This window comes from Lepisosteus platostomus, chromosome 4 (genome assembly GCF_059453375.1).
Source record: "Lepisosteus platostomus isolate fLepPlt1 chromosome 4, fLepPlt1.hap1, whole genome shotgun sequence".
NCBI classification, from domain to species: Eukaryota; Metazoa; Chordata; class Actinopteri; order Semionotiformes; family Lepisosteidae; genus Lepisosteus; species Lepisosteus platostomus.
Window position 1 is genome coordinate 8,012,762 of NC_142614.1, and position 17,060 is coordinate 8,029,821.

Genomic DNA, 17,060 nt, shown 5'->3' on the forward strand with positions numbered 1-17,060 from the left:
TCGGGCAGCTCACCATGCCAACAGCGACCCCTGCAGGCTGGGCAGCCACATGCCACCCATTCCTTAAGGCACGGTCTCTTGCAGAGCACCCCATCAGCCCGTCTGGCTGAATCTACAGCAGTCACGTGATGACAGCATCCTCGCAGGAAGCGACTCATTACTGGCAAATAACCGGGGCTTCCAAAAATAAAAAATACACATTTAAAATAGAGAGCTGACTGGAATGGTCAGTACTGCATCGGAAGAAAAGCAAGACGAATAATGACGCAGGTTTGCCACTAGTAAAATTTAATTCCCCACAGAAGATCGTCAAAACGTTCAAGAAAGAAACATCTCAGAGGCAGACTGAACACCATGGAATTTTGGTGGAGATAAATACATTAATTCAATACATTTTATTCCCCTCCTCTCCTTGAAATGCTCAGAGGTTATATTCCACCTTCAGGATCAGTTTTGCTCCAAAGGGGAAAGTATTAAGCACTTTGAGTTGACAGAAATAAACCACTTAGCCCCCCACCCCCCAACACACAGCAGTACCTCACCCCTCCCAGAATAAAAAAAAGAAACATTTCAGTGCTTCATCGATCTGAACAAAGTAATTACCGTGCTGTGCAAGCATATTTGTAGATAACTGTTGCTCTTCTGGACAAGCAGTTTCTGCAGACAAGCTCCAAAGATTTGGATGTGTCAACTGTGTCCTCTTCCTCAGACAGGGATCTGTGAAAATCCCGTTCCAGATAGCTGTGATAATTCATGGTAAAATGTCCTGGGATCCTGTTTGAATTACAGACACAATTATAATTTAGCAGATCCGCAGTCCGCAGATGGTTTAACTGAATGCATGTTAGCCCTACAGTGTTGCGATCAAAATAATATCGCTATTAAAACACGTTAGTTTTAAGGAACAAGTAATAGGTTTATCCCCTGCTGAAAAGAGGAGAAAGGAAGCACAACGTTTCAGCTGTGGAGCCTTCTTCGGGTGTGAAGAAGAAATGCTGACGTGAAGACACCCGAAGAAGACTCCACAGCCGAAACGTTGTGCTTCATCTCTTCTCTTTTCAGCAGGAGATAAACCATTACTTGTTCCTTTGCAGCCTGTGCATGCTGATGCAGCCGCCTACTTGAACTACAAGGCGAGTTTGAATACTGCTCCAACCTGGAGAAGCTCTCCGCGCTCTGTCACAGATTCGGGTTCTTCTGCCAATTCAACTTCCAAAACACACCGTCTCCAAACCTCCTCTGTATCATCTCCCTGGCCTGCGCATGCACACCAAGAGAGAAGCAGGAAATACACAATCATGGACAAAGTCCAGGCCAGAGCAGAAGCGATCTCCTGCAGGATCAGACCTGTATTGAAACCCCATTTTGCAAACACATTTCCAATGGTTTCGAGGCCGTGCTCGCAAAAACCCTGATCTCCGCGCCGAGACCCTTCACACCATGTCGAGACCGTATCTGGAATCATGCCACGGTCTTCTCCACTGAGTGTAAAATGGTCACTCGGCAGGGGTTTAAGGGTAGCACCCCGAGAGACTTGATCGGCCTTTCAGGAATAATACAATTTATTCCATGGGTGTACAGCTGTTCATCTCAAAGGATCCCAAAACACCTCACACACCGGAGGGCACCCACTTCATCCATCAGTGCAGGACTGCAGTATCCCCATCCTGGGTGTCACACCTCAGCGTTCCTCACCGAGTGAAATAACGTGGGAACTTTAAGTAGGCGAGGTTGTGCGCACCCAGGGTAGAATTTAGCCAGAACACCCCTACTCTAACGAGCAGTGCCTGGACATTTTGCAACCAAGGATCTAACTTTAGTCATTAAGATCTCATCTGCAGAAGAGCACCTCCTACAGTGTTGGGAAACTGTGATCAAGAAGGAAAGCGCCCCCTGCAGGTCCACCGCCACTATGTATTGCAGCAACCTAATTTTCCTCAAAGGTTGCCCCATCTCCTTTCAGACCTGGCTCAGACCTTGCTCAGTTTCTGAAATCCAGCACAATCAGGCTACACAGCAGCGACCCTGTTAGTTATTAGTTGCATTCAAAGGAAGGTCTGATAGTAAAGGAGGTCAAATGCAGAGAGATACCCTTACCTTTTCAATTGCTGCTTTTTGGACTTTTTCACACTCCAAGATTTTATTTGAGGTACACTGCATGATCAATCCCATCTTTTTAATTTTGGGCACTAACAGAAACAAACAAAGGGTGAGGGAACCAACAATAGAACAATTTCCATGGGATCTTCAGCTCCCTTAAATCCCTGAAGACAAAATGGGAATAAATACCCAACCAAAACCCCTAGAACTTACTTTTATGATAGTAAGTAGTAACTTCACGTAACTAGTAAGTAGAAGTACTATAAGTAAATCTCAACTCCCCCCACCTCCCACCCTTAAAACTGGGCCGTCATGATGCAGCAACATCTCCTGGCTCTCCTTTCAGCTGAGCTTCCAACTGGCACCCCAGAATGACAGTACTCATTAAAGCAGCTCTTCTACAGCAGGAAATCTCCACTCTCCCCAACATTAATTACATTATTGTGACCCCCCCCCCCCCCCCCCCCCACCAGAAAAAAGTCTATCTCTTTAATTAAGCTGCTAGGCAGCTGGGATCTGAGCTGGGAGGAGGAGGAGGAGAAGAGATCTTGGTGACTGATCAGGAAAGCCCCGTCTTGCAACATTTAAGGGGTCACCATAAGCAGACAGGTGAGATTAGTGCTTTCGAGAAGGAAGGGGTTTTCTTATCACAGCATGCAGTGTGGGGGTTCAAGGGGACATCACAGTCAGGGAGCTCGTTCTCTGTGGCAGGGGTTCAAAATTGAGCTAGAAGGTGGCATAATTGGAATGTTCCGCTTCTCCTGTTCAACAGCTTGGCATTTTAGCATTCCAATGAAATACAAAAAGCAACCTCCAGCATGTTTAAGAAGTGAATTGTGTTACCAAGTCAATTAAGGGGTGCAGAGCGCATGTGGGCCCCCAGGACCAGATTTGGAAACCCCTGCTCAACGGGACTACAGAGAAGCAGGTGCAGTGAGAGAACGGCTGACCTCTCATTGGTGACCACTCTGTAGAACAACTGAGACACCCATGTGGCTCATACCTGTGTAGACTGAGCCCACGGTGGCTTCACTCAGTGGCAGGTCGCTGACCAAGGTTTGGACCGAGAAGATGTACTTGGTGCCTGACGTGAGACTCTCCACTGTGGCGCTGTTGTTGGACACCACCTTTACACCCCCATAGCCCCAGAAAGAGGTGCTGTAGTTCACGCAGTACTGGACAGGGACCCCCTGCAGTTTTTCGGGCACCTCCCATGTCAGAGACACGTTGTGGAGGTTGATAGCCTGAAATGTGATGTTTCCTGGCTTTACAGGTCCTAAGAGGAAGTAAAAAAAATCTATGAAGACAAGACCTCAGAGAAAACTCATAACGACACCTTCTGTTTGCGTTGACTGGTGCTTGAACTGGTGATTCAGGGCCTTTCTGATTAGAATTGCTTTTGGATGTTCATTGAGCCTGTGCTGTTACTGCACCGACCTGTGCTATTTTATGGCAAGTACTGGAACCCCTGCTTCCCTGCCCTGCCAGATTGGAGCGCTTGTCTCCCATGAAGGCGAGTAGAAACGATCTACTGGAACTGTAGTCCTCAGAGCTATCTGCCTTTTACACGGCAAAAGAAAGGAAATAATAAAAGTGGTCAACAAAGTTAAAGATGACATTCTTTAACACTGCAGACTCTACTGACTCTGCAGGTCCCGCCAACGCCAAGGATCGATCCAGAAAGTCTTTTTATAGAACATAACAACACCCGAAAAGAGATACTTTCTAAGGGCTAGAAGGAAGAACCCAATAGTGTTCACCAAGGTAGTGGGTTGAGTCCACTGCTATAACCCTCTTCTCCACTTGAGAAGGGCTTCAGCCCACCAGCTGTTCCAACAGCACAACAGACCGTATATTTATTTTAATCCCTCGGTCTCGGAGCAATTTAGGGAAGTAATTCTGAGCGAGTTGATGCTGGGCATTGGGTAACAAAAGTAATAGCAGTCTAGTAGCACAAGTCAACTTTGTGTCACAGCTGAGTGATTATCTCCAGGAGGCGTCAGGCTGCTCTGGAAGATTAAAAAAACACTGCTGATACCAGACAAAAGTAAAAGGAAATATGGGCCCAAACGAATAAACAATGTTTGCATGTATTCAATGAGTTCCCCCTTGTGCACATGAAGGTGCACTGCCCGTGGATTTGTTGAACTTACTGGTGATCGCCCATATTTTCACATCATTGCTTGGAAGGGAGTAGTCTTCGACATGAGTGAAGATGGTGATAGTGTAGTTCTTTCCTGATTTCAGGTTCTGGAATGTGGTGTTCAACCATGAGGTATTCACACCACACTCCATGCAGCCGTCCAGAGTGACTTCGTAGGAGTAGTAGCTTCCATTTGCCGGTTTGCCCCACAGCACAGTTATTGAGTCACTAGTGGTGAGCGTATTAACATTGGTGACCGGGTCAGGAACTGCATGAGACACAAGGGCAACAAATTCAACAGCGCTTTTAGTGGGGTGTGAGCGGCAAGGTGGCGCAGTGGGGAGCATTGCTGCCTCACAGCACTGGGGCCCTGGGTTCAATTCTGGGCCTGGGGTGCTGTCTGTGTGGAGTTCGCATGTTCTTCCTGTGTTCCCATGGGTTTCCTCTGGGTGCTCCGATCAATTGGCTTCTAGGAAAATTGGTCCTAGCTCAGTGAGTGTGTGTGCTTGTGTCACTGTGTGTGCACTGTGATGGAATAGTGTTCTGTTCAATGTGTATCCTGCCTTGTGTCTGTTGCTTCCTGGGATAGGCTCTGGCACCCCCGTCACCCTGATTTGGATGAAGCGGTTAGAAAATACATGGATTGATATAACTGGGGAGTGCAGTGTATGGTTTCATTGCTCTGTGAACCGCACAGGCCCTGGTGTGCTCGTTCTACAGTGAACGTTGGGGGTGCCACATCACTACTGACTGGGATCTTTTGCATATTGCTAACTACCCTGGGAAAACAAACCCCAGACGCTTTTTTTACTGCGTGTAACACAGAATTAATCTTTCTGCTCTATCCTCCTTCTACAGGAAATTCCAAAGGAATCAGACCTTTCCCAGACAAAAAGACAGTAGGCTGTGTGCTTGGCGTGCCCCTCTAAATTCGGAGAGGCAAGCTAATTGCTCAGTGTTCCCCTTTCGACTGAAATGTAGTTTCCTCATTTTAACCAGGCAGAAGGATACACAGAATGAAGCAGGCAGGGTAACGATGGGTAGACTCAGAACTCTCGATCTGAAACCGTTTCTCCCTATAACTTCTGACACAACAGCTCTCTGGGCGCCCACTATGCCGTGTCTTGGTTCATCAGGGTGTGAACTGCAGCGCGTTACTGGAGAAGGAACCTCCCGTGTTACTCACCTGTGTAGCCCACAACCCACACAGGATCTCCCTCCAGCGTGGTGTTGGGGATGAACGCCACGATGGTGAAATTGTACTTGCTCCCCGGCGTGAGCCCACTCATGACCACACTCAGATCGCTGACGATGGTGGAATTCTTGTAGCAGGGGATGGGAGAGGGCACCTGCACCTCCTGCACCTCCACCCTGAACCACGAGCTGTTCCCAACAGGCCTCGACCAGCTGATATTCACCGATTCCGCTCGGCTTTCCGAGACTTCGGCGTTCCTGACCGCTCCGGGCCCTGCGCGGGGAGGAAAAAGAGCGTTCCGAAGAGAGGCGACAGCACACGGACACACAGCGACAATCTTTCACCTGAACACAGCCCAGGGGGAAACTGATCAGGAGGAGAACTGAGGCGAAAAGCTCTTAAGCAGGACTAATTCTTTAATTAGTATTGCCTCAAGAGGTGCGTCGTTTCCTAATTCCTCAAATGGGGATGCCAGTGTACCATGGAGAACAACCATAACAATCCCAAATAACCATAATAATCCCAGACACCTGTTCTCCAGACTGCTGAAGCCAAACTGCCCCACCACATTACCTGCCTCAACCCAACTCTGCAACACATTTTTAGAGTTTTAGCTCCAAGATTGACCACATCTGGCATCTCAATCTCTTCACCACGTTACCTTCACTCCTCCTCTCTGCAGGCCTAGTTTCGATGGCTCTCCTCTGTCAGGTTTCCCTCTGCTTGACTCTGCATGCCTCAGTAAACTGGTTTTATATATGAACTCCACCACCAGTCTGTTAGATCCCATTCTCCCTGCTTTTTTATTCCATCCTGGCTCTCTATTCTGGGCCCTGTTGCCCTCAGTATAATAAATGCGTCTTTGAGTACTGGTGTGGTACCAACAGTCTTTGAAACAGCTGCAGTTACCCCTGTGCCCCCCAAAAATAATATGGCGCTGGACAACCTAAACATTTTTCGCCCTATATCCAACTTACCTTTTCTTCTAAAAATGTTGGAATGTGCTGTTACAATTCAGTTAAATAACCTTCTCATTGCAAATAACCCCTCCGTTCCGGTTTCAGACAATTACATAGCACAGAAACTGGCTAAAGTCACTAACAATCTTCTTATGGCTTCTGATTCTAGTTCCCTTTCTATCCTTATTCTCCTTGACCTCAGTGCTGTTTTTGATACTGTTAACAGTGACATCTTACTTTCTCGTTTTGAGAATGAGTTTGGAGTGTCGCACATTGTTCTTAAATGCTTCGACTCTTACCTTAATAATCGCCAACATTTTGTCTCTTTTGGGGATTTCAGTTCTGAGGTTGGGCTCATTAAGTCTTGGTGTTCCTCAGGGCTCAATACTGGGCCCCCTACTGTTCAGCATGTACATGCTCCCACTTGGTCAGCTATTAAGATCACACAGACTAAAAGATCATTTCTTTGCTGATGATACTCAAATCTGTTTAATTCCATCTCTGCCAAAAAAACCAGGATGACTCAAAATTTAATTCATGTAAACTGTGACAAAACTGAAGTCATGCTTCTCGGCACCTCCCATTACTGTTGACATGAGCAACATATGGTAAATACATAATTCTTACACCTCAGAAATATTGTCAGACTACGCCTTATGTGGTCGCCAACTGTTACGGAAAAGCTGTCTCAAATCGATTACTGTAACGCCCTACTCCCTGGGGTATCTAAATTCACATTGCACAAACTCCATTATGTCCAGAATTCGGCAGCCAGAATCCTGTCCAAATCGTGTGCAAGTGATCACATTACTCCTGTACTGGAGTCCATTCACTGGGTTCCTGTCAGGTGTCGTGCTCACTTACTAGGCTCTGCATAGCTTGGCCATAATCTGGACTTTCTGGTGCTGTACCCCAAAGCTCTGGAATTCTACCCTTAAGAATATCAGAGAGTCACCTTCACTGGGCACTTTTATTTAACTGGTTCTGTACCTGCCCCTTTGCTTTCTTACTGCATTCCAAACCCTTACTGTAATTGCGCTATCTACTCTTATTGTGTGCTTTGAGAAGCAACTTTTAAAGGTGCTGTATGAAATAGTTATTTTTTCTCATGCCATGTCCTTTAAGTTTGCACAGGGCTTTGGGGCGCCCTCTTGTGGCTTTAGGTGGAACGTCGACTCTCTTTTCCTGCCGCCGGACTCAATACGATTGGAAGTTTCATTGGAAGTTTCATTTCACACCTCTCTGCACCCATTCGGACTTCACACCTCTTGATTGGCCTCTCTTTCTGTCCCCTGCTCCCGCCTCTCACTCCTCCTCCCTCCCAACCTTTGTTCTCCCGCTACTTTACCTTTGCCTACTGCCCTGTCTCTCTCACACCTGAAGAAGGCTCCACGGCCGAAACGTTGTGTTCTCTTTCTTCTTTTTTTCAGCATGGAATAAACCTATTACTTGTTCAATACGATGCCTACTGCCGATCATGTGTAGAAGGGCTGTCTTACTGGTGAAGGCTGATATGTTGACTGGGTCCCCCTCAATGGAGCAGTCCGCCACCAGCGCGATGACCTGGAAGGTGTAGAACCCCCCAGGCGTGAGGTTACGCACGGTGACCTGCTCTTCGACAGTAAGGAGAGCCGTGAAATTGGTCACACCCTCGCTGTCCACCTCCACTCGGTACTTGTCTCTGTTGCCGATGGGGGCGCTCCACGTCAGGGCGATGAGGTTCTGCGTTTGCGAGCTCACCGCGAGATTTGTGACGCATTCGGGCTCTACGTGAGAGCAGAAGGGGAGGGGAAAGAGAGAGAGAGATGAGGGCACGAGCCCCTGCAACACGAGAAATCTCGCGTCGCAAACTGCACATGTGCAATCAGTACCAAGAACCGACAAACCACAGGACCAGGTCTGAATCCAGGGTACAGCTCCTTATCAGGATTCTCCCAGATCTGGCAAAAAGAATCCTGACTCCACACCTCTTTATTATTATTATACTATTATTAATAACAATGCATCCTGGGTTATGTGATGGCAGCCAAAATACACCAGTACACTCCCCACACACCAGCTCTCAGTGGGGAGGAGAACAGAGTGATGGAGCCAGTTCAGAGAGGGGGATTATTAGGAGGCCATGATGGTAAGGGCCAGGGGGGACATTTACTCTTTTTGAGACACACCTTGGGATTTTTAATGACCGTGAAGAGTCAGGACTTTGGTTTTACATCTCATCCGAAGGCGCCTTTTTACAGTATAGTGATAATTCATTGGTGATTAATTACCCATCAACTATATTAATTAAGTGGGGATTAATGCAATACTCCGAAACATCAGACTTGGAGACGGAGGGACAGAAATAGAGGCAGTGGTATAGACCGGCAGCAGGCACACACACATCTCCTGGTTCCCCTGGAGTAGCTGGTGTTAATGATTTTTATTGGTGGTGCTCTTGCGTGTATTCGCCTCTGGAGCTGGAGCCAGTGTTTGCATAATAACGTCCAAAAACATGCAAATGCCTCAGATCTAGGGCGCTGGGGCCATGCCGCCCCCGCTACAGAGAAACACACAACCCGTTAACACGCTGCCGAAGAGAGGGAGAGATCAGCTGCCAGACAGTGGGGCTGCCTTGGCTGCCGAGGGTCTGCAGTCTCTCAGCAAGAGGAGAATCACTCCTGGAAGGACTGGGCTCAGTGTGGAAAGGAACACAAATCCTGCAGCACTAATGGGCTAAAGGAACCAAATCTCTTTAGTCTCGTACAGAGGACAGAACGGGAGGTGCTGGGAAGGACTTGAGCCTTCAGCATCCTCAAGCCTGAAGTCAAGCGAAACTACAGGGAAGTGCATTAATAACCAAGAACAGGAGGCACTTCCTTACACAAACAGTTGCGGGGGTCTGGAACAAGCATATCTTCCCTCTTACTGAATCTGATGCCCTGGCTTTCCAAACACAGCTAGGCGAGATCTTCAGATCTCTACTGAGTGCTACTGAGTGCTACTGAGCACCCGACTCGGCTGGATTTCCTGACCGGGGCTCGTTGTGCTTGTGACCTTTCTGCCTTAAACTTGACCACACTCATTAAAGAGCCCCTTCTCTCCCCCCCTTAGAGTTTGCTGTTGTTACCCACAATCCAGCAGGCGCAAGGACTTACTTGTGTAGATGGACGCGTTCTCTGGATTGAGGACCCGCTCGCACTTCACCGGGAAGACCTGGAACTTGTACAGGCTCCCCGGGGTCAGGGAGTCGACCCGCAGGGTCAGGTTGGTGGTGTTGTGGACCTGGCTGGTGTTGCCCGTGACTTCCACCCTGTACTGGTTGATCATGCCCGGCCCAGGAGTCCAGCTCAGGGAAGCGTTGTGCTCTGAGATGTTGAACACCGACAAATTCCCATAAAACCGGTCTGTGTGGAGAGAGACAGAGAGCGTTTTTGGAGAAAAACCCTGTGGGTTTCATTTTTATGGCTATCTGCAATTGTTCCTGTAAGGGGAAGTACTGGATCTATAACCACAGTGTATTATGAATGCTCTAATGCCATAGTAACCTGTCTTGCACTGTAATAAATATCTATAAACCATTGTGAACTGTGGGATACTAACGTAGACTCTAACAAACCACAACAAGCTGTATTGTACTATAGTGCTGTAAATGGCTGTATTATTATGATAAAAGTGAAACCTGGATACAAAACTACAAACTAAAATCCTGGAAAGTCTTAAACTGTTGAAAATACTAGGTGAGAGAAATGAGATTTAAGGCATGATCGAAGTTCCCTAATTCCTCTGGGAAGAACATTCCTCAGCCTGGGACAGGCACAGGCAATCCTGAACCAGGAGAGCTGGCATGTCAGAGGACTTTCAATCCAAGTTGGCTCTTTGCAGTGGAAATCAGCTCCTCGTTGTTTTGACGGGACCAACTTCTCCCAGCTCCCAACCCAACCGCAGCCAGCATGCAGTAGGGAAAGAGGTGATAACAGCGGTCTCGACTCCAATTTCTGGAGCTGGGCTTCCCTGGATTAGAGGGAGATACAAAGGCTCGCCTACTCGCCTACCCCGGTGTCTTGGCCAAATTTCCCATTGGCCCTTATCAATCATGGCCTCCTAATAATCCCCCTCTATGAATTGGCTACATTACTCTGCTCTCCTCCCCACTGATAGCTGATGTGTGGTGAGCGTTCTGGCGCACTATGGCTGCCGTCACATCATCCAGGTGGATGCTGCACATTGGTGGTGGTGGAGGGGAGTCCCCATTACCTGTAAAGCGCTTTGAGTGGAGTGTCCAGAAAAGCGCTATATAAGTGTAAGCAATTATTATAATTATTATTATTATTACTTGATCAACAAGATGCCATCACTTTTGGGAAAGATACGAAAGGCGACTTGGAAATCTGCTTTCCTAAGCAGGAAGCTAAGCTTTGAAGTATGTTTTTTCTATACTTAGTGTATGATTGGTTTTAATCCATACCACAGCACAATCAATACCTTGTGCGCGTCACTAGAAATCAATCCTAGCAGTAGCAGAATTTAGTGCTATTGTAGTGCCCTGCTGATGTATGGCGACATGTGGCTTGATAGCATACACCTGAAGAAGGCTCCACGGCCGAAACGTTGTGTTCTCTTTCTCCTTTTTTTTCAGCATGGAATAAACCTATTACTTGTTCCTTTGCAGCCTACACATGCTGACGCAGCTACCCACCTGAACTAGTATTGTATATGATTCTGTTCTTGTAGAGAGGGCATTTAATCACTAAGGGAGAAAAGCCACCAACATAAAACCCCCAAAACACACCACTCCTTCTCCTCATTCCCCAGGGTGCACAGAGGCATTGGCTCCCCTCTCTCCGCGTTACCTGCATAGCAGATGTAGGGGTACAGCTGGTCACAGGTCTCATCGTACCAAAGCCCGGAGGGCAGGAAGTGAATGCAGACCTCCCTGGTATCGTTCATTGAGGGTCGGCCCGGGTACCAGTTTTGGAAGGTGAGCGGGTCCCCGTTGGACCAGTTGGTCCACTCCATGGGCCCGTCGAGGTCATTGCGGAGCCCGATCCAGGTGTTGTTGGTGAGGTTCCTGGCCAGGATTGGGATGTTGTCGGTCGTGACGGTCACCAGGTCCTGGAAGCACAACCTGCAGTGCTCGAGCGCCACCTCCCACTCTGAGCCGTTGCTCTGCAGGAAGTACTGGCGCTCGGCGAGGCCGGAGATCCACAGCGCTGCTGGGCGACGACACACAGAGAGACAGGGAGGCGTCAGGCTCCTGCACGAGCCCAGCTACAGCATCGTCCCCTCAGGTCTTTATGATCCAAGGTCCTCAAAGGTTACGGCAAAGTCAGCCCACTGGACTTCAACAGGCTGGTCAACAGTGAAATCCAGACCAGAAGACTCATGTGAAACCTTGAGTGGAGGATTAAGAACACTAAGAAGATTCCCCTCCATAAGGAATCAAATACCTACTGTACATGTGCCTACCTTGATTTATATTTTAATAACACTCCCCGGATTAATCAAGAACAAAATACTTTTCCCCTGGCAATTTTAGGATCTTTGATCCTTTCTTAAGTCCGACTACATACATAGTTAATGCTCTGTTCAATTCTGCATGTCACTAGACTGTATTCTCTCTCTCACACAGGTACAGATGCTGCACACTGGGGTTAAGCACCTCTAATCTGTTGGTGGGGATTGCACAGATACAGTTGTCTGCTGATTTGCCACTCCTTTGGAGAAGCAACAGGATGACCCACACCCCAGGGTAATCCAATGTGCCCTCAGGAGAAGAATGCTCCCCAAAAGAGGAGGACAAAGAACTACTAAATAATTAGAATTATGCAACAGCCACATTATGTCTAAATCCCATATACTTAAATAAACAAGGAGACTGACCACTCCATATCTGGACATGTAGGGGGGACCAATCAGCCAAAGGTTATTTATCAAATGCACCGCAATACAGCGTGCAGCAGTAATTGCTGGCAATGAAATGTCTTTTCTGAGAGCTCACCGGGGGGAAATAAAAATAAAAATCACAAAATTAAAAGTTAAAGTTACATTATAATAGTGCAATAAAAATTAAATTTAAAAAATTCAATATAAATAGAACTGCTACATATCAAGGGTGTCTGCAATGCATTATGTATAGTCGACAGTTCATATTGGTGTAAATGTAACTGTGCCAATAGTCGATCATATGTCCATAAGGAACAAGGAATAGGTTTATTCCATGCTGAAAAGAGAAGAAAAAACACAACGTTTCGGCCATGGAGCCTTCTTCAGAAGACACCTGAAGAAGGCTCCATGGCCGAAACGTTGTGTTTCTTTTCTTCTCTTTTCAGCATTGAGTAAACCTATTTCTTGTTCCTTTGCAGCCTACGCATGCTGACGCAGCTCCCCACCTGAACTACTTCAACCCATATGTCCATAAGTGTTTGTCGGTCATATCGGATCACCGGGCAAACAGAATGTGCAGTTAGCAGTACAAAAAACAACATGAAATAAAGAAAGAAACAGGAACGAATGGGAGCTCGCAGGGCGGCAGCCATCTTGCACAGATCACCAGACTGAATGGAGCTCCTAAGCTCCCCTGGAAGCCGGCTCAGCCTCATGAATAACGAACAAGCTAGCTACTGGGCTGGTACAATACCAAGAGATCTGCTACAGCTCATGGCAGCAGGCTTGGAGCAAGTCAAAACTGGATTCCAGTACCCTCCTCCAATGGCAATGAGAAGAACTGCACACAATCAAAAGTTACATCCTACTGAAAGTTTATTTTATTCATTATTTTGGTGCTACTAAGCCAGTATTTGCCTTTCTATTAATATAACAACCCCCCCCCTCCCCCCTTCCTGTTTACTTTGCCTGCTCCTGGGTCTTCTATAACATGTCTCACTCCACATAACAGTATATTTCAAAACTGTTTTTTCCCCTTGGTGTTTTTTGCATAGCTCGAGATTCCTCATTCGCCCTGTCTGTGTATTAAAATGAACTCGGCTTAAATATCGCATTTGCATCTTTTAAATATCTGCAGAGCGCTTAAAAAAGGGAAAAACAACAGGAAAAGAGCCTCCGCACTGTCTGTCCTGAGCCCCAGCACTGGTGAGCTGCTGGACATGTCCTGCAGCAGAATGTCCTGTCCTGATTTCATGATGTGTTGTTAAATCATGACTGAGATTGTTTCAATTAGAAAGTCATGCAATTATCTGGCTCTTACTCACTGTCTAACATGTTATGTGCAGGAAGCCTTAATTCAGAAGGTTATTGTATGGCATGATTCCAGTATAGGATCATAAATACCTGGTCCATTCTGAATCCCGCTCTTTATAATAGGTTTTAAAGAGCACTTCATAGGCTCGTCACAGTTACCTGTGATACTTCAGTGTAGAAACTGTGAGGTGGCACTGTGGACAAAGATGCCTCTAAGAGAACAGATAACATTGCCTTTTACCCACCTGCCTCCTCGGTCTTTCTCAGTTGGTTCAATTCAATGACACGGCTCTTTATTTGCCTCATCTGAGCAGTGTTGCCAAAGCAGTCCCACAAAGTACATTTTACCTAGCAGAAACACCCCTTAAACCAGCGCATAAGCAAGGAGCCCCCAACTCTGGTCCAGTATGATTTGTGATTAAAAATCAAGCTTGTATCAATTTCAAATGTCTTGCCTGAAATGTGACCAATTGGTTAAAAAGCTCACCGTGGGCGAGTCTGCGAGTCTGACAGAGAGTCATTCACACTGGGTCTGTTCACCAATTGATCCAGTTAGTAAGAGCTGTTTAGTCAGAGGTAAGTACAAACAGGTCAATGTTCAATACCTTATTCCCATAACAACTAGTTGCATGAACCTTGGTTAAGAGATTTAAGTAAATCAGGTGGAGTTCTGTGTCCACGAAGTGGGGCAAACGTAGACACTAAACTTGTTTAAACATTAAACATTTAAAAGTCTTATCAAACAAACAGGACAGCAGAGTCATGAATCAGCACTGGAGATTGAGGGCTGAGCTGAATGAAAAGCAGCAAAGACACTACTCCCCACGGCCAGGTCTGCGAACCACAGCACGAGAGCGATGGAAAAGAGCAAACCTCTGAATGAAAGGAGACCAGAAATGGAGACCAGACTGAGGCTCCGATTAGACACGAGCAGGAGGAGCTCAAGAAAAGACATTTTACTTCCCCACCACCTTTCACCCTGTCGGTCAGTCCCCTGTGCAGTGATTCTCATTATCTCCCTCCCTTCTGCTCTTTCACCTGCAGGAGACAGGATTTCCACCCAGACTTCAGGTCTCAGACACTCACCCGCCAGCAGGAGAGGGACCTTCATGATCGCTGCCCAGCAGTCACCCAGGGGTTACAAGCCTGATCTGGGAACACAGATGTGGACAGTAAAGGATGATGCCTGCGCCGGCCCACCCACCCCAGTTTCCTCTCCCCAACTCTTCTTGTCTCAGCTCTCCAAAAACGTCCCATGTCCACTGTCTGCATCGAAACCGTGCATCTTCGGACACACGCCCGCCATTACCTTCCTGCGGTTACGCTTAGGAAATCAGCTTTGCACACAAAGAGACGACGTTCCTCTCCAGGTGACCCGTGTAAAACCCTTTCTCTTCACAAGACACAGCACAGCTGTGATTTTAAATGAACTTTTCTGAATTAAGTTTCAGAATTTCCAGAATACACATAACAGTTTTGAAGTGAAATACTATCTTTTCTACTGTAGCCTCTTAATACTGCCTTGAAAAGCTATTATCATATAATAATAATAATTATAATAATAATAATAATAATAATAATAATAATAATAATAATGATAATAATTTTTAAGATAGACTCACCAGTGTGTCTGCTGTGCTGACTCTATGATTCTGTTGTAAGCTGAGGGTGCTATGTTATGATTCTCTCTTTGCCCCACTTCCTCATTCTGGTTAGCTTTCAGATGTGTGATTTGCATGTTCCTGATCTTCAGACAAGGAACCCAGTGGCGTCCTCCTATGTTCTGTATGCATTTGTACACAAGTAACCCATTCAGAGGAGCAACTAACACTGAAGATAACCAAATTCGATACAGTTGGTAAACATGCATAGTCATATAAGTCAATTAGTGCAAAGTACTCTAGCCTTGACAGCACCAGCGGCTTCATTTGTGTGCCTCTAAATGTTCAAAGCCTGTAAGTTTGCTTTCTAGAAATTGTGCTGCACCATCATTCCTGGTCTGATCTGGGCAGCAAACAAATTAAGAAAGTCACAGCTCCTTTTTTTTGCGACTATATGGAGCTGTGAGGGGGGTGAGATCGAGGCCTTGGGGCAACCTTGTTGTGAAAGGCGCTATATAAAAATAAATTGAATTGAATTGAGGTGGAGAGGAATTGAAAGAGGGAGAGAAAGATTGCAAAGAGGATGGTATCCTGTAGTGGTTTTCAAAAATAAAACAGCTGCGGAACTGTTATATAGAGACATGCATATTGCAACTACTGCATATTGATAGTAGTTGTGGTTTGCAGAGGGAAGACTGGAGATCTTTCAGCTGCTGTATGTGTATCAGTCTACATTTGCACTTGTTACTGATTCTGCTTGGCTTTCCACAATGCTGTCCTGTAGGATTACCCTCCTCGGGAGTACAGAGGTTAAAGGAGAACTGCAACGCTATTTTTATATTTTGGGGATAGGAAGAATCTGCATTGATGAATGCACTTCAAACTACAATGAATGTAAAATGCACACAGTAACTTGTAAAACCTCCAGTTTACATCGCAAAATAGATGTATGGTATGGTAACAGAACTTAACAAAAAATATATACACCGGCTCTATTACATTGTAAACAAGCAGACTTCTAAACACATCTCTATTAATACAACAGAGATATTACTCTCGGCTTTGAGACTGTTTTGTTCTGAAAAAGACTACTCACTACTGCAAGGAGATCATGTTGAAACATAACAGTGGTGAAATATCTGCTGCACATCCTGTACTTATTCACTCCTACACCATATTACAGTATAGTCAATACAGTGACTAGTGAGCAGGAAGGGTTGCTTTGCGTCGTGGGAACCCAGGGGTTTGCGACAACATGGCGACTTCCAGTAGTTTCACAAAGTTCTCAATTTTGTGCTTGATTTCTAAAAAGTTTTCAATGAAATTAATTTTGCTACTGGATGTAATAACCGGTCTGAGAAATTGGGACTGCAGTTCCCCTTTAAGGGATAATTCCTTGCATTTATATAGCACTTTGCATATACTGTAGGAGGAAGTGCTTCACTGACATGGGTGATGCATGGCAGCTGTTCTGCACCAGCAGGCCTCCTGCTACACTGGTAGACAAATGAGAAGCTGTTTCAACGGTTCAATTAAGATGAAACTTCAGGTGAACCAGCTTGTACAAACCCAGAGGAATTTAGCCAGGACCCCTGGACGAACACTTCTTCTCTCAAGAACAGTACCCTGGGAGCTATCATGACCACATAGTCAGGACCTCTTTGATGTCTCTTTTGAAGGATGGCAGTCATCAGTCTGGTCCAGACGGAAGAGCGCCACCTACTGCCCCACCAACACCCCTTACAGCAGCCACCTGTTTTAAACTAGGTCTCCCATCCCAGTAGTGACCAGTCCTTACTTCCGAGCTCTCACAAGCGCAGGCTATTGACCTTACCACTTAACGCTGCTGTGGAGATCAAATTCTCCTGATACCTTTGTTCGTA

At 46.3% G+C, this 17,060-nt stretch overlaps 1 protein-coding gene across 2 annotated transcripts; it reads right to left on the reverse strand.

Annotated features, from left to right (window-relative positions):
- Nucleotides 1-271: 271 nt before the first annotated feature.
- Nucleotides 272-15,324, reverse strand: LOC148672390 (receptor-type tyrosine-protein phosphatase eta). Of its 2 annotated transcripts, none has more exons than XM_088628101.1 (11): nt 15,199-15,324; nt 14,663-14,727; nt 11,230-11,589; nt 9,535-9,783; nt 7,897-8,163; nt 5,430-5,711; nt 4,254-4,511; nt 3,104-3,376; nt 2,098-2,189; nt 1,157-1,257; nt 272-774 (listed from the first exon to the last, which is right to left on the reverse strand). In XM_088628101.1, exons 2-10 carry the CDS (start codon nt 14,685-14,687, stop codon nt 1,180-1,182), a joined length of 1,884 nt encoding a protein of 627 aa, XP_088484227.1. In that variant the 5' UTR covers nt 14,688-14,727; nt 15,199-15,324; the 3' UTR covers nt 272-774; nt 1,157-1,179. The 2 variants fall into 2 exon arrangements, with proteins under 2 accessions (XP_088484227.1, XP_088484226.1); XM_088628100.1 differs by having other exon boundaries at nt 11,230-11,592.
- Between the last annotated feature and the right edge of the window lie 1,736 nt (nt 15,325-17,060).

Bases quoted from the DNA above. Each gene is read 5' to 3' on its own strand.
- LOC148672390 (XM_088628100.1), bottom strand. From the start codon at position 14,687: ATGAAGGTCCCTCTCCTGCTGGCGG. The intron at 5,712-7,896 runs GTAAGACAGCCC...CTCCCCGCGCAG, and splicing joins CAACATATCAGCCTTCACCA to GGCCCGGAGCGGTCAGGAAC. The intron at 1,258-2,097 runs GTAAGGGTATCT...GTGCATGCGCAG, and splicing joins AAAAAGCAGCAATTGAAAAG to GCCAGGGAGATGATACAGAG.